Source organism: Gobio gobio (genome assembly GCF_949357685.1).
Source record: "Gobio gobio genome assembly, chromosome: 10".
NCBI classification, from domain to species: domain Eukaryota; kingdom Metazoa; phylum Chordata; class Actinopteri; order Cypriniformes; family Gobionidae; genus Gobio; species Gobio gobio.
This window is the reverse complement of record NC_137116.1, coordinates 40,350,316-40,373,842: the sequence shown is the minus strand read 5'-3', so window position 1 is coordinate 40,373,842 and position 23,527 is coordinate 40,350,316. Positions and strand designations below refer to the sequence as shown.

Genomic DNA, 23,527 nt, shown 5'->3' with positions numbered 1-23,527 from the left:
GATGGTGCGGTTGAGCTACTCAAACCACAACCTAGAAAAAAACCCTGTCAAACAAGGCTGCGCTCATGCAGCAGTGACACGCACACACAGCAATACTAAGATTTAATAAATTAAGTAAATATAGGTTGACACTTGGTTAACTGCTGATACTTATATTTAACAATGTTAAGTTACATTGCATGCTAATTTAGCAGTTTTGTTCAGTACCTGCTCAATTCTGTGATGTTTCTATTCATGCTCTTGTTGTTATGGACTTATTTAAACAGGAAGCAGCTATGACATGATGTGGCGCGCATAACACACGCTCATTTTGTCAGGAGGTGGAACATTCAGAGTGTCTGTCATGTTTGCATCTGATTTTGTCTGTACGGGGGGAAATTAAAAGCTTAACATCTCCTGTTGTGTCAAAAACAAGATGGAACCAAATATTGCTGATTTTCTGAAGAACGCATTGCCAGGTAAGATTTCTTTGTAAGACTTTTTGTGTATTGAAGCAGTAAAAAAGTTTCTAGTCAAATGTGCATATTGTGATTCTCTCCACTAAACCATTTTATTCCATGAATATTCTGACCTTTTACCCATTTACGGCAATATGAGAAAAGTCCGTAAAAATATGGCCCAATGTACTTCGTTAATATAAAGGAAGTTTCTGTTTTGATTTTTCATAGGTGTTTTACCCATATTTTGAAATGCACATTGCATTGTGTTGTCTTTTTTCAAATAAAAACAGAGGCAAACTTTGAGCATCTACACTCTAGTGACGACATTACCGTACCTCAAAATGAGCCAGACATGGAGGACAACAACAGTCACAGAGAATCCAGTGGGTCTGAGTCTGACATAGATTTCGAGTGGACGAATAGGGAAGAGGAAACTAAGAACTTTTCTGAGAACAATAGGAACTTCTCATTAGATGAACAAAGCATGAAGGAAGGATCTATGGTCTGTGGTTCATGGGATGACGACGACACAGATGAAAATAAGACACAAACCCAAAACCAGCAATTAAGCTTGCATGATGAGAAATGCAGAGAGAATGAAGTCGAGATACATGCAGATATCCTACAAGCTGAAGAAGTCGGTGTGCTGGAAATGGTTCTTCCAAAAGAAACTTTTGATCTGGAAACAATGATCCCAGAGACCACATCACGTCTACTGTCCTACCAGATGGTGGATAAACCTGAAAATAAGAGCTCAATGTCCAATGAGAGCAGAATGAAGCTTGGCAGCACTGAGGAACATGTCCTTCAGCGTGCTCCAGATGATAATATGCTAAATTTTAGTGCCATAAAGTCAACATTGCAAGATTGGCCAGTAGCATCAATGGAGGTCCAGTCTGGGGATGAGATGAAAGAGTTTACAGAAGAAGATAAAAATCATGAAAGAGAAGAGGAAGGTTTAGCAGAGTACCCCTCTGATTTGTCTCAAAATGATAGTGAGGACAGCAGTGAAGGTCATGAGGGTGGACAATCCAATCACATGGACACCGAGCTAGCTCAGGTTGTAGAACTGGGTTGTTCCTATAAATTGAAGAACCTAGAAGAACCTCCATTGAATTACAAAGTCGTAACCTCAAGGGATGATGATGTTCAAAGGAAAGATAAATGTATGGATCCTGCAGACATGCTCGCTTATGTCAAGAATGAGGATTTGAATGTGGAGACACCAGGGAAATCAGATGATGACATATTGTTCCAGATAAATCAGGACAGTTTAAGAGATGATGAATATAACACTGAGAATTTCCCATCAAATTCCAGTGAATCTTACATGAATGAGCAGCTTGACTATGATAGTGATATCAGTAGTGATGGTGACTACTGCAAGAGCCAAGAAGAAAACCCTGATTTCACTTCCCATTCAAGCTCGGAGGAAAAAAACACAGCTCTCATGAAACAAGAACGCTTCACGAAATACTTTGCTACAGATTGGAACAGCATTGATGAAATAGTGGATGTGGTGTACGCAGATAGTCAGCAAGAGGTTTGTGATGTAGAAGATTTTTCAAGTATTCCAGCATCTCCTGATGCAGGAATGGAAGGGTCTTCTGAGACATACTCATCTGAAAACAGAAGCGTGAGGGAGTCACATCCTTTAGAGGACATTTCAGTCAAACCAGACAAGAACAACAAAGAACAGAACAGTGAACACTCAGAAGTTTCAGACATTGGTGAAAATATCAACACTTTGCTACCTGGGACATTTTGGAACTTGATGGATGACCACAACTTGAATCTTGACGAATATGACTGGGACATTAATGGAGAAGAGATGATCTGTGATGAAGAGGACGATTTTCAGGAAGAGCTGGAGAATGAAGGGGAGGAGACCGACAGGGACTGGGAGAAAGAAAAAGCAAGAATTGAAGCATTTAACAGATTCTACCAGCCTGCGGAAGGCGAGGAAAACAAAGGTAAATGCTTATTTGTGAACCATCTTAACATCCTAAAGCAATAACACGAATCACATTTTTATGAATGAATTTGACCTTATTACTGGATAAATTCTTTCCCAACTACAACAGGTAGAATCCACAAAGTGACATTTTGTTTGGATCTAGAATCCTCTCCTTCTGAGGTGGATAGTGACAGGTAAAACAGATTTCAAAATACTTCAAAAGTAAAGAGTTTTGCATTACATACAGGTGCTGGTCATATAATTAGAATATCATCAAAAAGTTGATTTATTTCACTAATTCCGTTCAAAAAGTGAAACTTGTATATTATATTAATTCATTACACACAAACTGATATATTTCAAATGTTTATTTCTTTTAATTTTGATGATTATAACTGACAACTAAGGAAAATCCCAAATTCATTATCTAAGAAAATTAGAATATTACTTAAGACCAATACAAAGAAAGGATTTTTAGAAGTCTTGGCCAACTGAAAAGTATGAACATGAAAAGTATGAGCATGTACAGCACTCAATACTTAGTTGGGGCTCCTTTTGCCTGAATTACTGCAGCAATGGGGCGTGGCATGGAGACGATCAGTCTGTGACACTGCTCAGGTGTTATGAGAGCCCAGGTTGCTCTGATAGTGGCCTTCAGCTCTTCTACATGGTTGGGTCTGGCATATCGCATCTTCCCCTTTTTAAGGTTAAGGTCAGGCGAGTTTGCTGGCCAATTAGGAATAGGGATACCATGGTCCTTAAACCAGGTGGTTGCTTTGGCACTGTGTGCAGGTGCCAATTCCTGTTGGAAAATGAAATCTGCATCTCCATAAAGTTGGTCAGCAGCAGGAAGCATGAAGTGCTCTAAAACTTCCTGGTATACGGCTGCGTTGACCTTGGACCTCAGAAAACACAGTGGACCAACACCAGCAGATGACATGGCACCCCAAACCATCACTGACTGTGGAAACTTTACACTGGACTTCAAGCAACATGGATTGTGTGCCTCTCCTCTCTTCCTCCAGACTCTGGGACCCTGATTTCCAAAGGAAATGCAAAATTTACTTTCATCAGAGAACATAACTTTGGACCACTCTGCAGCAGTCCAGTCCTTTTTGTCTTTAGCACAGACAAGATGCTTCTGACGCTGTCTGTTTGTTCAAGAGTGGCTTGACACAAGGAATGCGACAGCTGAAACCCATGTCTTGCATACCTCTGTGCGTAGTGGTTCTTGAAGCACTGACTCCAGCTGCAGTCCACTCTTTGTGAATCTCCCCCACATTTTTGAATGGGTTTTGTTTCACAATCCTCTCCTGGGCACAGTTATCCCTATTGCTTGTACACTTTTTTTTACCACATATTTTCCTTCTCTTCGCTTCTCTATTAATGTGCTTGGACACAGAGCTCTGTGAACAGCCAGCCTCTTTTGCAATGACCTTTTGTGTCTTGCCCTCCTTGTGCAAGGTGTCAATGGTCGTCTTTTGGACAACTGTCAAGTCAGCAGTCTTCCCCATGATTGTGTAGCCTACAGAACTAGACTGAGAGACCATTTAAAGGCCTTTGCAGGTGTTTTGAGTTAATTAGCTGATTAGAATATGGTACCAGGTGTCTTCAATATTGAACATTTTCACAATATTCTAATTTTCTGAGATACAGAATTTGGGATTTTCCTTAGTTGTCAGTAATAATCATCAAAATTAAAAGAAATAAACATTTGAAATATATCAGTCTGTGTGTAATGAATGAATATAATATACAAGTTTCACTTTTTGAATGGAATTAGTGAAATAAATCAACTTTGTTGAGGATATTCTCATTATATGACCAGCACCTCTTTTTAGTGCAACATACAAGCTCATACATTTGATTTGCCACACAGCAGTGAAGAGGAACTGAGCACAAAAGGTTGCATCAGTGAGTTGCATCATCCAGAGTCCAGTTCAGTCAAAAAAGAACAAAGCAACAAGGAAGAAGTTTCATGCATTGAAAATATCAGCACCCTTCTGATGGATGAGGAAATGAAGCTTGATGAATATGACCATGACATTAATGTAGAAGAGTTCTATACAATTACCCCAAGTAAGGGGATCTGTGATGATGAGGATGATTTCTTGGAGAAGCTGAAAAATGAAATAGAGAGGGACATGAAGCAAGAACAAGCAAGAATTGACAGACACTACGATGAGTCTGTTAAAGAGAAGCAAAATGAGGGTAAGCACTCATACATGTTTTATCCAAATTACAATACTGTTGAATAATATTTTAAATAGAAATGAATGCTGAATTACATTAATCAAAAGTGACAGTAACTATATTCATAACATTACAAAAGATTTATGTTCCAAATGCTGCTCTTTTAAATTTTCTATTCATGCAAGAACTGTAAAAAGTATCCACAAAAGTGAATTAATGGTTTTCATCATGTATGTTTTGATAATATGAAATTATTCTTAAGCATGAACACTGAAGACTGGAGTAATGATGCCGAAAATTCAGCTTTGCCATCACAGAAATTATTAAATAGTTCTGTTTTTTTTATATGTATAAATACCGGTAGTTCCTGTACCTCAGCTGTTACACATAACACTAGCATCAAGGACATGGGTGCAGATAAAAATGCCTGAAAAATGAATAAATAAATAAAGTGCAAATTTCTCTCTCAAAAGTAACAGACAGGACCCATAGAGTTATGTTTATGTTGGATCAAGGATCTTCTCAAAATGAAGAAGATAATGATAGGTAAGATGGATTTCATTCATCTTCAAATTACATTCAGATTTCAGATTGGTAAATTAGCATTTTATATATCGCCTTGCAGCAGTGAACAGGAATCAAACTCAGAAGATGACACTGTCAATGTCCAGAAGACTGAGGTGAGAACATCAGATCATCAAGCATATCACAAAATAATCAAATAATAATAATCTAACTTAATCTGCTCTCCATGTTTCAGGACCAAAGTGATTCTGATGAACCACATGAGATACGTTTATACAAAGGAAGGCACAACGTTTTACCAAAGGGGTTACAAAAGGCAGACAAGCAGCTGAAGGAACACCCCAAAAGAAATAAGGTAAATATACATCTGCTAGAAAAAACAACTACAAAAACATCAGCAACAATATAGATAAAAACGCATGCATTTTTTTTTTAACCCATGGAGACATGGTTTTTTGGTCATATCACCTTTTTGTCATGCCATAACATATCACATTTTTCTTACGCCCCATGATGCTTTCCGCAAATTGCACACATTTACACAAAGGCCATGAATAAGTAGTAATATTGTATAACATACGTTGGTTAAACCAAAACTGTTTATTATAAAATGAATTGAAGTGTTGATAAAAAAGGATGCATGAAGCTAGAATAAAATGTTGTTAAAATGGAAAGAGTTAAAGTACAGTCAAAGGTATATTTCAAGTATAAAATTAAATACCTAAATAGGAACATAGTAGTATACTTAAAATTTCAATTACCCGATGATTTACTCACCCGTCATCCTAGGTGTAAGACATTCTTCTTATATCTACAGTCTGAGTTATATTAGATGCATTTGTGTAAGAAAAATATACATATTTAACACATTATAAAGTAAAATATCTAGTTTCCGGCAGACTGCCTTCTGTATTCATCTTACAAAGAAAGTTTAATGTCTCTCGCAGTTCAAAATGCTTTTTGTTGCGCCAGTTATGCTTTTTTGTAAGTTGAACACGGAAGGCGGTCTGGCACAAGCTAGAGATTTTACTTCATAATGTGTTAAATATGGATACTTTTCTTACACAAACGCACCGTTTCGCTTCAGAAGGCCTTTATTACCCGCTTGAGCCGTGTGGAGTAGGGGAGAGCGGGCACAACCTAACACGGGGTTAGTTGTAACACACACGGTTTAAAACTTTCCACACATGCCAGGATGACGAAACGTAGTGTATTTACTAGTTGCCCAACATTATTTAGAGAAGAAAATGCGCCAAAATTAAAAAATCTTTGGAAGATATCAATGACATTTATTTAACCATAGCAAAAGTAAATTTCTTAAGTTTATTTTTCATCTCTGTTTTTTGTGTTTATTTAAAATAAGACAAATCTGATATTATTTTAATCTTATATCTGTTATTTAACAGTTGATATAGTTCTTTAATGCTGATCTAACCAGCAGAAGACACGAGCCGTGGTTTAAATGAGCCCCAAATTAGAACTATGCTATTATATTATACATTTATTAATTATTACATTGAGAAACCATGAGAGAAAGGTGAATAATGACTGAGAGTCAATGTTCAGAAGTTATTCATTATTATTATGTTTTTAACTATGCTGTATAGCTGTGTTTTGTGGTGGGTTTGTTGTCAAACTCTTAAAAATTAGCATTTTATTGACAAAATATTTTAGTTTGTCTTGGATATTTTTTTTATTATATCAGGTAACATGTTAAGCTGTCATTTGGTCATGTTACAATGTGCCCCTCGCATGTTACAATGTACCCCACCTATGGGGCATGTTGTCACATTTCACTTCCATTCTTTCTTGGTAAACCAAGAAAAAAGTATCCACTGTATTAATGAAACAAAACCACATAATTGTACTAGACGAGTGTGAAATTAATGTGGGAAAAAATAAATACTCTGAACCCCAAGTGGATTTACACAAACGAGTAGTTTACTGACAGGACACTTCAAAGTACTACAATCGTTAAAATAGTATACTTAAGTTCACTTGTAGTACAGATGCAATACAAATGTGAAACGTAGTTGTGAGCTAGTTGTGCCCTTAAAGTTTACTACTGTTACACGTATAGTACACTTTAACGTATACTTTTATATACTGAAAAGTGGGCCAGTTTAGTCCGTAAGGGTCATGGGATATAGCGCAAATAAAATCAGGAGCACCACAAATGCGTAATAGGCCTATAGGTTGTCTTTTTTCATACTGTTCCAGTGTAATACAAAGTAGAAGAAGAAAAAAAAGAAGAGCTCTTGCCAGATATTCTTGTGATACTGTCACAATAAAATATCAAGTGTTACGTTATAGTTACGTTATTCTCCTCAGGTCTGAAAATAGAACATTTTACAGCTAATTCTGTCCAACTGACGGATGGATGATGATTATTTGTACCACAACTGATTTAGTATTTTTAAGTGGAACTTCCCAAAACCGAAAGTGCCTCCCATAAAAAACCGGAAGTGCCTCCCATAATCTAAAACACAGGAGGCTCGTTAGAAAAAAGGTGGATAATAAATTAAATTGAGTGAATAACAACAATGTTTTGAGTAAATAACAACATGCTCATGGTACACATAAATCATGTCTAATTGTGCAAAGATTTATATAGCAATGCCATTATTCATGTACAATGCAAGTTACTGCGCTTAAGCATCTAGCAACGACTTTGATTGTAAGTCATTACTAATAACACCGATAATCTAACCTATCAATTTAGACTGACTGAACCCTGTCTTGTTCTCTCTACAGTGTCTTGTCCTGCTGCGGTCAGTGTTAGCAGTGGCTCTAGCGACAGCGGTGGGGCTGCTGTCTTATTACTGGGCCACAGACAGCTTGGATTGGATCTACTGAATTCACAATGGATTTTGGATATTCAACATAATTCAAAACACAAAATAAAAGTAAAGGCCTTTGCATGTAAAGAAATCATTGCACAAGACCATGCAAAATTTCATGACAGACAAGCAAGCAGACTGAGATAAGACCAACTTTATTTCCTTACAGGATGCAACCTAATATTGTAATGTTTGAACAGCGCTTTGAAATACATCTTTTTCTCTTTTTTTAACATCTCTGTTTTCTTATGTAAACCATATTTAGTTAGATTAATCATCTTCCGTTTTACTAAGGAAAGTGATACATTTGCAGATGTGCATGGTCTCTAGCCCTATACTATACAGGACAAAAACAAGTGTTTTCAAAGTAAAACTGACCTGGAAAAAAATAAATAAAACAAATGAATACATTTAATACAAATTCAATTCCTTTATCCCTGACTATATCTGACTGCAGTTAAGGAGACATTCTTTCATTGCTATTTCTTTCTAATCTCAATGTCATCCTATTAGGTTGTCAGCAAGCTATATTCCATAAACATGCCATGCAGTTAGTGTATTTTTAGGTCTGATTATTATTCAGTGCCTTCTTCACTACAGCATAAAATATGATATCATAGTGAAAATTAAAACTGATTGCATACAATAGCATGGAAATTTCTCCCTTTGACCATCACCAGGGTTTCGGGGAATATTATTAGTTCCTCTAAAAGTACGTCTCTCTCCGTAAGTGCTTTGACTTTAAAAGTAGCTATAAAAATTAATTCATCTTTCCACCCTTCAGATAAGAAATGTAAGAGGGGGGAAATGACCTGTAAGGCATGCTCAGCTTTCTGTCGTCTTTTTTTTCTTTGGCTGAAATTATTTTAGTCCATTGGAACCTTTCCATTTAATATGTTCATTAAATGCTTGCTACAAACACATGCCCTGATTAACTACTCGTTTCGCATAACAGTCTCATAACGCATTTCAGAAAAGACAATGTAAATAAATAAATAAATATCTTGTGAATTCAAATTACAGTTGTAAGGTAAAGTGCTTTCGATACTGCATTAGCTGTGGTGACTACGCAAACTAATAAAGAAGAGGCGCCTTGTTTGATTTGAATAAGATCCATGCCGTTAATTGAATACACACAATCTTTTCCCCTTGTGAACGCACATATCCTCAGCCTCCATGTTTGGGGTATTTTTTCAATGATCACGACTCGTTCTCGCTGATGTTGCATCAGTGCAGTCAGTATTCACTCCCACATGTGTTTTTTGAGATTGAACTTCCGACAGTTTTAAATGGCCACGTACATGACATGTCCATCCGCTACATTCAGAATATTGGTCCGCACAACATAAACTCTAAACTACTTCAGACCGGACCACATCCTGTCACCGAAAGGCCCCTCTCCTGTAAAAGAAAGAGGTGACGGTGCTCCGGGCGTATACAGGTCGGAGTCCGTATCTGACTCCCCCTCGGCCAAATAAGGCCTGAGACGTGTGCACAGCATCCCGCCTCCTCCACCAAAAAGCCCCAGACCCACCGGAGGCACGTAATCCTCTTCCCTGGCCTGAGAAATGCTAAAGCCACTAAAAGAGCGGTCTAGTTCCTCATGGTCCACCGAGGGAATGGATAGAGACGTGTCACTCTCGACGGCTGCCTGCTGCTGGATCGATCTCCTGGACCTACGCGAGCGGCTGTTGTCACCGATCTCGTGGAACGGCGGAGGCGGGAGGCGGTACAGCGAGGGGTCGTCGGTGCCTATCGGTGACACTCCTCGGCTGTTGTTCCAGAGAGGCACACTGAGGGGATGTTCCTCCTGCTGATGCCATGAGGTAGAGGGCCGACACTGGCTGTCGGTTGGAGTCCCGTTGGGACCATGATGGACAGGGGACGAACTCTTGTTTTTATCTTCGCCCTCGTTCTGTGCTTTCTCGCTCTTATCGTCAGGGCTGTGGTAAGGTGGAGCAGGGTAAGGGATTTTAAAGCCCAGGAGGGCTTCGGTCTCAGATCGAGGGATGCCCATATGTGTGGTGTACATGCTGACCAAAAAGTTGAGTTTGAGGTCCATTGCCCCCACCTGCACAAGGAGAGATAAGCGGAGTCCTCAACACCGACATGTATGGTGCTATACAACCACATCAAATGAACTTGACACAAGGTGATTCACCTGTTTCTCCATCTTGTTCACACGTCCCATCATGCTCTGGTCCTCAGCCATCTCTGTGTCGCTTTTGGGTTTGTCCTTTTCTCCCGCCACGGCTCCTTTTCCCACAATCTGATCCACTCTAGTGATCCAATAGACCATCACTTCGACACATAGTCAATACACCCTCATTCACACTGAGATTCAGTGGTTAACTGTGCACCGTACTTTGTCAAGTTAACAGAAATGAGCTGTATGGAGGAGAACTTGATCATGCGAATGCAAACATAGGGCAGCAGGGCTCAAATAATAGGGAAGCAAATGGTTTGAAGCTTGATTTGCTGAGAGTGAATATATGTGATATTGCATGCTGCATTCTTTCCTGCAAAATTGTTAATCAGCATGCATTCATCAGGGACTTGGGTCTTCAAAAAGATGACTCTTTCAAACAAAGATGTGCTTCTTCCAGCATTGCACTGAGATGTACGCTTCCATTACTGCAGTGAAAACACATCTGAGTGTCTTTCTCTGCAAAGTTATCGACAGCAGTGTTGGGGATTAACTAACTAAAAATACAGCTAACTTAACTAAATTTTTTAGTGTGAAAAGTCTAGTGTGAACCAGTTTAAACATAAAGGCTCTATCTATCAAGTGTGATTATTTCTATTAAATAATTCTGGTAAATTTGTTTAGCCCTAAACAGCCCTCAGTATTGACCAGAACCAATATTGTTACTTTTAACAAGAACTAAAACTGAAATAAAAACAAATGAAAGCTATTTAAAAAAATTAAGAGAAAAAAAGCACAAGCACGTAATAAAAAAAAAAAACACCTCAACTCAACATAAAAGCTCATTCAAAATACTAATAAAAACTACAATAGTATGTAAATAATACTAAAATAACACTGGTCAGAATAATTCTAGTAAGTCGGTTCGATTGAGTGGTAAATGACTAATAAAACTTCAATCTACACTGCATATTTAGATTTCTTCTTAATAGTGGAATATTTGTGAAAGGCTGCTGTTAATTATTGTTTTTTTTAATTCAGTTAGATTAAAGGGTTAGTTCACCCAAAAATTTAAATCATCCCACAATTTACACACCCTCAACCCATCCTAGGTGTATATGACATTCTTATTTCAGCCAAACACAATCAGAGTAATATTAAAGTTATAATTATGTATATTATTCTTACAAAAATGCATTACTTCGCTTCAGAAGGCCTTTATTAACCCCCTGGAGCCGTATGGATTACTTAAATGATGGATGGAATCGCTTTTTGGGGCTTCAAAATAAATAGTACCATTCACTCCCATTATAAAGCTTGGGAGCCAGAATATTTTTTAATATAACTCTGATTGTGTTTGGTTGAAAGAAGAAAGTCATAAACACCTTGGATGGCTTGAGGGTGAGTAAATTATGGGATAATATTTTTTTTGGTGAACTAACTCTTTTGGAGTGCATTTTGTAAAGGTATCTGTTGATATTTGGTACTTTCACCTAAATTGAGATTATTGATTTATTCAAAAACCCAGTGACACATATCTCAGACTAAATTATAATAATATCATCAGATAGTTGTATTTAGAAAGATTTTGCCCCTTAAAAATATCTCCCCCAACACTGATTGGCAAATATACTAACGGCAAGGAATTTGTGTTATAAGAAATGTGGGGAAATAAATGAAAATTAATTCACAATGTCACCTGGTTCCATGCGTTATGATGCTTTGTGTTTTAAACACTGTACATTTTAGTTATTCTCTCTTTTTTTAAACCCTGGAACATCATGCACAATTGCATCAGTCCCCCGGTAGGCAGGCTGCATGGTCACACCGTAGTGTGTAATATTATTGCACAACAAAGACAATTCTTATTCTTTTTTTTTTATCATTTCATAAATTAACTTTTGATAAGCTTAATTCTGAAGCAGTAATTATGGATAATTATAACCGTCCAAAACGTAATTCTCAAGATAAACATAGATTATCTATCAACAATGCTACCAGTTAGCGACAAGTTTCTCCTCATGTATCTCTTTGACATGATTTTAATTGTCATGATAATTATCTCAAAAAACACAACTGTAGATGTACACTACAATGCTGTCCAATAATAAACCCATTCAGCCCGGGAAGGCCATTGGTGAATTGATTACGTACTTCTTGTGACGAGGGGTCGAGGGGGGAGGGGGACCCACAATCAAATCTATCCTGGCAAAGTACACAGAGAGAAGATGGATACCAAGCATCATCAAGCAACACATGGAAACCATTCCATATACCCCAGCGAGGACCGTCGACAAATAAGAAAGAATATATGCCATACATGTCTGTTCTCACCCACTTCTAGGAACAGTGTTTCATGTTTTTCATGTATGATAGAAATGGTTTTTGCTGTTGGAATATATTGGTATATGTGTGGATGCTATTTCACAACATATATGAGGCTTATTTGAGAGAAAAGGAGTGAATCTGAATTCAAATCATTTTGAATGTGACACAAAAAACAACCACTGTGAATGTGATTTTGATCAAGCAGTGTTTAAGTATCTCATCCTGCCTTCCTACATTTTTTTTTCTTTCTGCAATACCACAGTAACCACTAGAGGGTGCAGCCAACAATCCAGCTACAGCTCTTGTCAAAAACTGATTGAGACTGAAATCTTGCCTGGACTGAAGGTTTTTGATGCGTGACAGCATGTCCAGATGGCCGGCTGAATACTGCTCAATCACATCCATCACGTCATAGGGCCTGAGGCTCTCTTTAAATCTCCTCTTAGACACCAGGAACCGCATGACACTGGGGAAAACAGAAAAGTTACTGTAACATGACAATTCAGAGCAATAACTATAGAATCTTAGCCTGGATGCCAGCCGAACTTAGCCCCGCCCACAACATTTGAGGTCAGGAAGTTCGGTCTTGATCCGTTGTGGAGCAACTATGCTCGAATCAGAGCTGTTCGGACCAATCAAATTGTCAATGTGGGCTTTATACGATGATGTACAGATGATCAACAGTAGCGTAACCATCCACGTCACCAAAGAGCGATTGGGTGGAATTCATTCTAATCCTAAACTGAGAACTTGTTCGTATATGCATTCACCTTTACTATTTTTCTCAAAAATGTTGATCGTGTTGGTAAATACTCCGTGTATCCTTAAATTCTTTTAACAACACCGACAAAGATCGTTTACACTCATCTTCTCCTTCTACTTCCAGTGTGCGTGCAGTTGAGTTCTGTTGACAACTATGCGTCGCTCAACATGCGTCACTTAGTCTGATTGGTTGTAGGTCTATCCAATTGAGTGCAGAGGCATTTTCCAATTGAGTGCAATGCCCCATAATCACAGCCCAATGGAGCAGTATCAGATTCTGACTAGAATCTGAGTATGACGACGTCAGGCTAACAGAATTTAATAAGCCTTTGACTGTCCCACCAGTTAAATTACTGTTTTCATTATTATTATACTTATTTAAAGTATTTAATTATTAAAACAAATAAAATCACATAATTTACCAGATTGCTCTGATGGTGACCTTGAGTCCCGGAGACAGATCCGGCGCAAATTCGCAGTGGAAACCCCTGTCGTCTCCAAGCTCCTCTGGAAGGCTCGCCTCTATAACACACAAAAGCACAGGCTGCTCCCAATGTAAAGAGTCCTAATGTTAACGAAGAACATCCGTTTGACAAGATGAAAGATTACAGAAATCATCTGCCATGGCAGACATGCTCGATAAACTGTGCACAGTGTGCAGTACTTCACATTATACAACAGTTAGTTCCAGTCCTTGAATTTGATTGGCCAAGTGGCGTTCCAAGAGAGATATTTAGTCTAACAGCACTTAGACTTTTCACTGTTAGAATCACTGTGCTTGTCTGCGTCCCTGCCATTCCAAACCAGACTATGTGAGCGTTGTGGAGTGAAAGCAGAGGAACTGTTGTATAAAATCAATATCACATGCAAAATAGGATGCTGTTCTGAATATCAGCATGACTGTATTTCAGTCGTAGGAAAGAGGCTGCAGGTATGCTATGCACAGCTATGCTGAAACTCAGTACAATATTTGCTCATGTGATATTGCTAGAGTAAAATCCATCATATATTATCATACCGGTTTGGAACAACATGAGGGCAAGTAAATGATGACAATTTTTATTTTTGTGAGAACTATCACTTATATATGTCCTTTAGTAAGGCACTTAAAGCCACAATATGTAATTTTTCACCGCTAGAGGTCACTTATTTTATTATGCCGCAGACGACCAATTTTGATTCTTCCACTCATGCAATGCAGCGCTGTTTTATCATATTAGATACATTTGAGTGTGTTGAAAGTTATGTTCATAATGCTACTCTGGACATTCGCTCGGCGGCTACCATGAAACACTTGTTGCACACTGCAGTAATATTAGGCATGGTAAAACATGGTACTCGCTGTAAATCAAGAAAACGAGATTTTAACAATAAGACTAACTGTATTGAGCTATATAATAATGATGAGTTTTCTGACGATGAATATCTCCAAACAGTTGCTCACCTGTCTAATAAAACACATAATATATAAAAGCATCTTTGGTGTTTCCATGGTTTCTACAAAACTGAAATCGAGGGTAACGCGGATATGATGTCATTGAAAAGCGACACACGGACACGGTCCGTGTCCTGGTAAAAAAAAAGGCTTATTTCTCTAGATATAAACATTCTTGGAAACATTTGGGATAATGTAAGTACACAAGTCAACAAAATATATAACATTGTTCTAGTGGTTTTTGGATTTTTTTAAATCCAAAAATCTTACATAATGTGCCCCTAAATCACACATTAGACCAAAGAATTTATTACACACTTTGGAAAAAAAGTAAATGCTACTGTACATGGCAAGTGATATTTTTATCTGTAATTTTAGACAAAATACAGTTGAGCACGGTCAAATTTCTGCACCTGTGAAACGGATAGCCCTCCTAATCTCAGAATCACTTTGTCAGCATTAGTCTTTTTTGGACAGAAGCTTCAGACATGCTTTTATGTTTCTATGTGCATTTGGAGCTGAAACAATAGTGTTACTCATGCATGAAGCACTTACCAGAACTTGCTAGTCTGAGCATTTAAAGCAATAGCACATGTGAGGGAAATTTTTGTGCACCTAACAAAATCTAGCAATCGGGCAAATTTCAACCCCCTATGAAAAACAGTTTAACACGTAAAGCTAGGACAAAATACTATTAGTAGTGCATGTGTCATCCTTATGCCATAAGAATGAGGATGTGACAGCCGAAAAAGTGCATCCTATTCAAATGGCATAATCAACTAGTCGAAAATGCACAAGACCGATTTCTGGAAACAATCTTGTTTCCTTAATAAGCTGAGACATTTCTTCATGCAGGTTAGTGCAAAGTACTTGATGGAAAGTGTAAGATGCAAAGTGTTTCATTAACACCTTCATGGAACACATTCTGTCATGGGATGAGCATGAGACAGATATTCAGGCAGAGACAAATAGTAACGTTTGCTTTGCTCTGCAGTTGCACTTCCCTGTCAAATGGATGACAGATAAGGCTGTAAAAACTATCCAAGCATCAAAGAAGAAATTCATATTTTGTGTGATGCTTCAAGTGAGATGGAACTTTCAGTCAAGCGTTCATGACAGAGGGTGTTGGATGATGGGCAGATCTGTGAAGATATGCTGCAGCTCAGTAATTAAGGAGCCGTTTTTAAAACATGCATAGTGTTTCTTTAGCAGACCGGTGTTGAGATTTTTTTTTTAGTTGGACTAGTGCTAAAGAGATGCAGCCCCAGACAACATAATTTGTCTTACTGATTAAGCCCTCAATCGCTGCCAAAATGTGAAGAGAAAAAGAGATCAAATGTGAAAGATAGAGAGAGAAAGAAATAGAGAAAGAAAGAGAAATGAGAGAGAGATGGTCAAAGATGACAATGACTTTAATCATGCAACTGTATAACACATGGTGTTGCTTATATAATTAGGTTTATGATACATTATGATTGGGGAAGATTTGCTTACACCTCATTATTAGGCACTTTCCATGACTTTTCTTTGAAATTTCACGTTTTTCTTGTGAGGACTATTAGATATGTTAGAGGAACTATTATGTAACATAAAATTAATGTAGCGTGAAAAGTAGCTTTTTTAAAATACATTAACTGTCTATGCTTCCCTTAAAATATCCCTTTAAATGTTAAAATTAAATTATCTAAAAAATGTCATAATTTTGAAAAATCTGATGAATTCTATATTCAATGCACTGTAGTAAAGAAACATTTGAATTATTAACTATTAATTAATTGAAAATTATTATTACTCATTTTAAAAGTTACAGCTATAAGCTCATAACATTTAAAAAAAAAAAAATTCTTAAAAATAGGTTATCGAAAATATAATATTATGGTGTATTAATGATTTCTACAGCATGCTGGGAAAAATTATTCCTGTTTTTCTCAATATTTGTACATTCCATAGCAACTGATAAAATTAAGTTAATGATAGAGAAAATACTTTAATTATTTAGTTTTTATTTAATTAAATGGAAAATATATTAATAAAATATGTACATTTCAGCTAAATTTGCAACTTGTTCAGTTGCTCATTCTGGCATACACTATTTTGTTATATATATATATATATATATATATATATATATATATATATATATATATATATATATATACAGTATATATATATATATATATATATATATATATATATATATATATATATATATATATATATATATATATATATATTTATTTATTTTTATTTTAATTACTACTTTCTTTTTAGTAAATAAAAAAGCACATATCAGAATTTTAACTTGTATTTAGAAATGTCTCAATTTTTAATAACAGGGTTGCAAAAATGGCAAACATTATACAAATTAAACAGAACAAGAATATTTAGCTTTAACCTATTTTGCACCCTTATTCATGGAAAGTCCCAAAAATGGAATGATACTGGAATTGCTTATGCTGTAGTGACATCATTTATTTATATTAATTCACTAAGCTGATGTCTGTGATGCTGTTGTTTGCTATTTATCAAACGTAATATATTGTCATTTCTGCAGGTGGCCTTTTCGAGAGTGATCGCTGCATCACGCTTACAGATTATGATTAAATATAGTCTACTTCTGAGAGAAATTGATTTGTCATTTCTGTGCTTTCTGGATCATATTTCTGGATCGTGGCCTAACCTGGAGACCTCTTCATGGCGAAGTCCTCGTCTTGCAACTCAATCAGCACTTTATTTTTTCCAGTAGAGAGAAATGAGAGAGAAACTGATGAGTGTGCAGGAAGTGAAATACATTAAATGGATCCAATTATATATATTTTGAAGTTGAGCACTGCAGAGTTATGCCAAGAGCATAAAACAGATGAGGAGAGAAACACAAAGGGGTGAATTCACTAATCAACTGTGCCACGTTAGTGAGCGGTAAATCAATGCAGAAAACTACATCTCATTCACTAAACACCAATAATCCAGTTTAGTTGTCATTCTCAAACATGTTCCTTTGTAAATCAGAAATTGCTCCTGTGAAAATTTAATTTAGCATGAAATCTGATTTGCATACTTCCTGTAGTGAATCGGATACTAAACAATACAAATACAGTAGCACGTGCAAATAGTTTATCACTATCAGCAAATGCAGTTCTCCCCAAAGTATTTTCACCATAAATTAAATATTTTGTGGGGATCAAGCATATTAAGGACATATAAACCTGCTCCTATTAATGTATTTAAAAAAAATTAAAAGATGCAAACCGTAGTTGCTGCAACTGATAAGCCACAAATCAAAAAACATCTTCAGACAAGAATACAACATTCCACTGCAATTCTCTGTGGACTCAAACAAAATGTTTTGAAACAATAAGCCACTTTCATTGTGTTTCAGCAATGGATGAACCTATGAACCTTATAAAATGCACATCAGTCTTTCTGGCGGGCTGTTTATTTAAATAGAAACACACCTGCTGTCTTATGAATTATAATGAATGGAGTGTTGCTAACATCATATTTTCTGCTACGATATATTAAGCAATCCGGATTGGCATCTGTTTCTGTGTCAGGGAATTGAAAACTATCCTTGCTAGCTGCTGAAGTCCCACTCTGATGCTTAAACTCCAGCATCAGAGAGAAGAAAGAGCAAGCTATGCAAAGTGATTATTGTAAGTGAGTGCAAGTGAGTGAGCATACACCGATCAGGCATAACATTATTGTTGTGAAGTGAAGTGAAAAAGGGAAGTGAATAACACTGATGATCTCGTCATCACAGCACCTGTTAGTGGGTGGGATATATTAGGCAGCAAGTGAACATTTTTTCCTCAAAGTTGATGTGTTAGAAGCAGGAAAAATGGGCAAGCATAAGGATTTGAATAGAGTTTGACAAGGGCCAAATTGTGACGACTGGGTCAGAGCATCTCCAAAACTGCAGCTCTTGTGGGGTGTTCCTGGTCTGCAGTGGTCAGTATCTATCAAAAGTGGTCCAAGAGGAACAGTGGTGAACCGGCGACAGGGTCATGGGCGGCCAAGGCTCATTGATGCACGTGAGGAGCGAAACCTGGCCGTTGTGGTCAGATTAAACTGATGAGCTACTGTAGCTCAAATTGCTCAAGAAGTTAATGCTGGTTCTGATAGAAAGGTGTCAGAATACACAGTGCATCTCAGTTTGTTGCGTACGGGGCTGCATAGCCACAGACCAGTCAGGGTGCCCATGCTGACCCCTGTCCACCGCCAAAAGCGCCAACAGTGGGCACGTGAGCATCAGAACTGAACCACGGAGCAATGGAAGAAGGTGGCCTGGTCTGATGAATCACGTTTTCTTTTACATCACGTGCATCGCTTACCTGGGGAACACATGGCATCAGGATGCACTATGGGAAGAAGGCAAGCCGGCGGAGGCCATGTGATGCTTTTGGCAATGTTCTGCAGGGAAACCTTGGGTCCTGCCATCCATGAGGATGTTACTTTTACACGTACCACCTACCTAAGCATTGATGTAGACCATGTACACCCTTTCATGGAAACGGTATTCCCTGGTGGCTGTGGCCTCTTTCAGAAGGATAATGCGCCCTGCCACAAAGCAAAGATGTACATCAACGAGTTTGAGGTGTTGACTTGGCCTCCAAATTTCCCAGATCTCAATCCAATCGAGCATCTGTGGGATGTGCTGAACAAACAAGTCCGATCCATGGAGGCCCCGCCTCGCAATTTACAGGACTTAAAGGATCTGCTGCTGACATCTTGGTGCCAGATACTACAGCACACCTTCAGGGGTCTAGATGAGACCATGCCTTGAGGGGTCAGGGCTGTTTTGGCAGCAAAAGGGGGACCTACACAATATTAGGTCATAATGTTATGCCTGATCGGTGTACATCTTGCAGTGTTTAATAGTGGAAATCCCAATATTCCTGTGTGTGTGCACATAAAACCATTCTCTGACCTTCAGAATTCTGCCGAGAAGCTCCATCTTTCATTCTGAAAGCGTGTTTTGCTTTGTTTCGATCTGTGAAGCTCAAGCTCTTGGTCACTTTGCTTGGACTGTCTTTGACTCCGTCCTCTGCCTTGGGGGTCTTGGCTTCCTTTCCCCCGATGCTCTTAGAGGGACTGCTTTTCTCTTTCAAGCTGGGCTTACGACTGTACAGCAGACACAATGAAGCACAGAAGACAAACAAAAAAAGGAAAGGAAACAGACAAATCATCCTGAGCCCACACTTATAAGTATCTGTTTTAGTGTGGGACAGAAATAATTCCTGAAACCATTCAGTTCTATAGAGAGAATACACAGTAACTTATATCTATGACCATACACTGCAAAAAGTAATTTTCGTCATTCTCTATTTTTGTATTTTCCAGTATAGATTTTCTCAAATTTCTAACGTTTGTTCTTAAAGACCCCCTGTGGTTTGTGTAAGATTAGCAACACATTATTAGCTGTTTGATAACATAGTCAAGCCAAAGGCTAATCATATCAATTACTATTATGTGTCCGATGTTGTAGAGAGTGTACATTAACGCATTACCATTCTGATACATCGACTTGATCGTAGATGATCCTGTATAATTTGCTCTTCCTTTTCCAAATAAGTTTCTGGGGCAAACATATATGGCTGAATAAAACCATTTGCCATTTCCACTTGCCATTGTGTAGCGTTTACTACAGTAAAGTTGACTGAGTGGATCTTGTAGTCCAAGCTGGTGTGACTGTGATTGGGATCCATATCTAAATCCATGGGAATCCTATACTAAGGATTCTTTTTGGCTTGACTAAATGAAGCATGGATGTAGTTACATTCAAGCTATTTTAAGGCATGACGATATTATTTTTGTCACACTGTAGATTAGGGTCCAATTCTTACTATTAATGAACTATTAACTACGACTTTTGCCTCAATAAACTCCTAAATGCTGCTTATTTATAGTTAGTGCGGTAGTTGTTAAATTTAGATATTGGGCAGTATTAGAAATGTAGACTAAGGTCATGCAGAATAAGGCATTAATATATGCTTTATAAGTACTAATAAACAGCAAATATCCTATTAATATGCAAGCTAATAAGCAACTAGTTAATTCATAGTTTTCGTCACACGCTTATATGAAAGCCCACCTGGAGGGCAAAAGGCTTTCCCCCATTGCCCGCCAGTCATTTTTAGCAGGTTTGTAGTAAGTTTTAATTTAGTAAGACAGTGATATTAAAAGACCAAATTACAATTTACACCTTGTTTATGTTGCATACTTTGTACAGGCACGCAAATAAACTATATTAATAATCATATTAATGCAACACAAGGTTTCTCGTTAAGTGTTTTTCCCATTGAAAACCATTATAAAGAAAACGCGTTGCGTTCATATTCTTGTCTCATCTGCTCATCAAAAAAGGTGTAAACTGAATTTAATCTTTTAATATCACTGTACATTAAGGCACTTTATGGGTGGGTTGCACTAATAAGGATTCTTTAGCCTGGCGTCGGTTCATCCCGATCAGCCCTTTAATTCTAACAGTCTTTCTACATAGTTAATCTGTGTTTAAAATTAAGTGGTGCAACACAACTCGATTTAAAATAAAACCCATATCAACAAATCCGTGATTAGCGTTAACCTTTGCTTAACTGAATCCTTATTGGTGCAACTCACCCTATAAGTGTTTTTAACGTTAAGCGTTTTAAAAACGTCCCGCTGTTTTTAGTGATTGAAATACTACAGCAGGTGCTGTATATAGATCACAAGTGCCAAAAACTTGCATCTTGTTCACATATTTTTGTTTTTAAGATGGAAAATTGACAGGCTTGTGCTGCAGTTCTACGGCTGTTTTGCCCTCCAGGGTTCCGCGACGGTCACATGACTGAAAACTATGAATTGTGAGAATTGGACCCTAAACTAAAGTGTTACTATTATTTTTGCAGGGGGGAAAAAACATTGAAATATGTTATTTTGATTATCAAAGATGAGTTTTAAGGGATCAAATTATTGACTACATGGGACTTTAAAGATTTATGCATAAAACAACATTTTAAACATTATACTATTATATACACATATATATGTATTTGCATGATGCTACATTCATGTCACTAAACATCTGTATAAATCTACATTGGCCAATACAAAAAAAAAAGTGCACCTTAAAGAAAATTACTTTTTGCAGTGCAATAAAAGATTTCTTCTGTGATGGATTTAATCAAATATAAATGGTGAAACAGCTAAAAAAAAACATGTTTATTATATTTTAATTTTATAAAATAGATATCTGATTACTGTATTGACATGTAATTTGCTTGTTTGCATATTAACTGATATGCAAGCTCGCTATAGAAATGTTAGGCTGAAGCAACCAAAAAGAAAAAACTAAAAAAATTTAATTAATCAGATAAGTGCTTGAAAAATTGCAGTTATGTTAATTTATAAAATGACTGAAACATGTAAATGTTAGATACTTTACGTAATTTCACAGCATTGTACATTAAAACACATTTTCCTTAGCAAACACTGAGTGTGTCATTTCTGCATTATTCTATTTTAATAAAGATCAGACTTACATGAGCAAAGATATGGATAATGGTGCTTCTCAGTCATGCAATGCAATCCACAACTTCTGGGTGCAGCAGACGCACATGATGCCACAGCGGATACTTTGAACAACAAAGCAATGAAACACATGCATGGTTTCGGGCATGCTGAAAAATACACAACCGTTACGTTATACAACTTTTAAAAAGCAGCCAAAAAAAAAAAAAAAAAAGAGAGAGACCCCAAACATACTCAAGGCAGCTTGCAGAGGAGGGTGGTCTCATGGGATTGAGGTAAAAAAAAACAATGGGAAGTGCTTCCAGGTGCTAAGTGGGAAAGTTGATCTGCAAGCAAAAATCTCTCACAAAGCTAAACAAATGTCTGCTTCTCTGGTTTAAACAAGACAACATTTTTAGATGCTTCTCAGCCCACCTGAGCTGACGGGAGATTAAAATACTTCAACACCAATACGAATGTGCACTATGATGTATGTCTCAAAAAATGCTGAAATATTTCACTTGAGCTGATGATGGTACACACTAAAGTAATACATTTAGAAATCGGGGTGTGGTGTGGGGGGAAATCAAAATCGGGAAGAAAAGAGACAAATCCAAATGCTGGAGAGAGATCTGGGCGTGCAGATGTTAGTATCTTTGTGCAACGGTACCTATTGATTCTTGGGCAGCACCCACACAGGGTGTCTTTGTGTGAAATCTCACTACTGCGAATGTGGTTGGAGTGGTTCATGAGAGAGAAAAGATTATACAAGCAGTGGTCAAAATTGGTTTAGGCCATGGTTAAGAGTGGGACCTAAAATGAGAGGTATTCCCCCCTAAACCCCCCAAAACAGCCAACAGAGTTTGAGCTAGGTGGTCTTACACTGAATGAAATGAAGGAATATGTTTGTTTAATGAGTCACACATTGCACTTGATTTTACAGGATTACAAGAGCAGGTCATTTACAGGGGAGATACACTAAAACATTCTTCAAGTGTGTTTTCCTTCATGAGATGTTTCACCATTAATACAGCATCTTTGAATTGTGCCGATTATGCTGTGTCGGTGTGATATTAATTCCTCTCCCTGTAAATACCACTTGAAAATACTGTAGTATAGAGTGCAACCAGGTTGTCTCTGAATAACATTTGTGATTTCAAATGACTTAAAACACAGCAATATGAGCCGTTTTCTCATTTGAAGGACGAAGATGGTGCTCTGAAACTACGATTCTCAAGAATAGGTGTTTTAAATGAGTTTTTGATAGAGGTGATTTGGGAATAGTCAAGTATCTATGAGAAAATCCTTGACAACAAACCTTGGAGTGACTTCTAGCTGGGAGTCCTTCCTTTAAAAAGAGAGAACATGGTGTTTCAAGCAATTAAGACATGAGATTAAAGCAGGCAAACAAAA

The 23,527-nt window shown here is 37.4% G+C and overlaps 2 protein-coding genes across 5 annotated transcripts in view; one reads left to right on the top strand and one right to left on the bottom strand.

Moving 5' to 3' along the window:
- The first annotated feature begins 290 nt into the window (after window positions 1-290).
- On the top strand, window positions 291-9,060 carry LOC307133231 (uncharacterized protein). Of its 4 annotated transcripts, none has more exons than XM_079828132.1 (8): window positions 291-458; window positions 731-2,413; window positions 2,525-2,591; window positions 4,277-4,608; window positions 5,064-5,136; window positions 5,216-5,270; window positions 5,351-5,470; window positions 7,870-9,060. In XM_079828132.1, the coding sequence occupies exons 1-8, from the start codon at window positions 416-418 to the stop codon at window positions 7,969-7,971; spliced, it is 2,475 nt and encodes an 824-aa protein (XP_079684258.1). In that variant the 5' UTR covers window positions 291-415; the 3' UTR covers window positions 7,972-9,060. The 4 variants fall into 4 exon arrangements, with proteins under 4 accessions (XP_079684258.1, XP_079684259.1, XP_079684261.1 ...); XM_079828133.1 differs by having other exon boundaries at window positions 306-458; window positions 4,280-4,608; XM_079828135.1 differs by having other exon boundaries at window positions 306-458; window positions 4,280-4,608; window positions 5,070-5,136; window positions 7,870-8,969.
- Window positions 9,061-9,312: 252 nt separating this feature from the next.
- Window positions 9,313-23,527, bottom strand: part of kcnq2a (potassium voltage-gated channel, KQT-like subfamily, member 2a) — a gene marked incomplete at both ends in the record, with an annotated part of 29,365 nt that continues 15,150 nt past the window's right edge. Inside the window, 6 exons of the mRNA XM_079826335.1 lie at window positions 9,313-10,026; window positions 10,117-10,256; window positions 12,687-12,895; window positions 13,614-13,713; window positions 19,554-19,747; window positions 23,433-23,462. Of these exons, the coding sequence (XP_079682461.1) occupies window positions 9,313-10,026; window positions 10,117-10,256; window positions 12,687-12,895; window positions 13,614-13,713; window positions 19,554-19,747; window positions 23,433-23,462 (1,387 nt within the window). The remainder of the gene's footprint in view (window positions 10,027-10,116; window positions 10,257-12,686; window positions 12,896-13,613; window positions 13,714-19,553; window positions 19,748-23,432; window positions 23,463-23,527) is intronic.

Bases quoted from the DNA above. Each gene is read 5' to 3' on its own strand.
- LOC307133231 (XM_079828132.1), top strand. From the start codon at position 416: ATGGAACCAAATATTGCTGATTTTCTGAAGAACGCATTGCCAG. The intron at 2,592-4,276 runs GTAAAACAGATT...TTTGCCACACAG, and splicing joins TCTGAGGTGGATAGTGACAG to CAGTGAAGAGGAACTGAGCA. The intron at 4,609-5,063 runs GTAAGCACTCAT...CTCTCTCAAAAG, and splicing joins TAAAGAGAAGCAAAATGAGG to TAACAGACAGGACCCATAGA.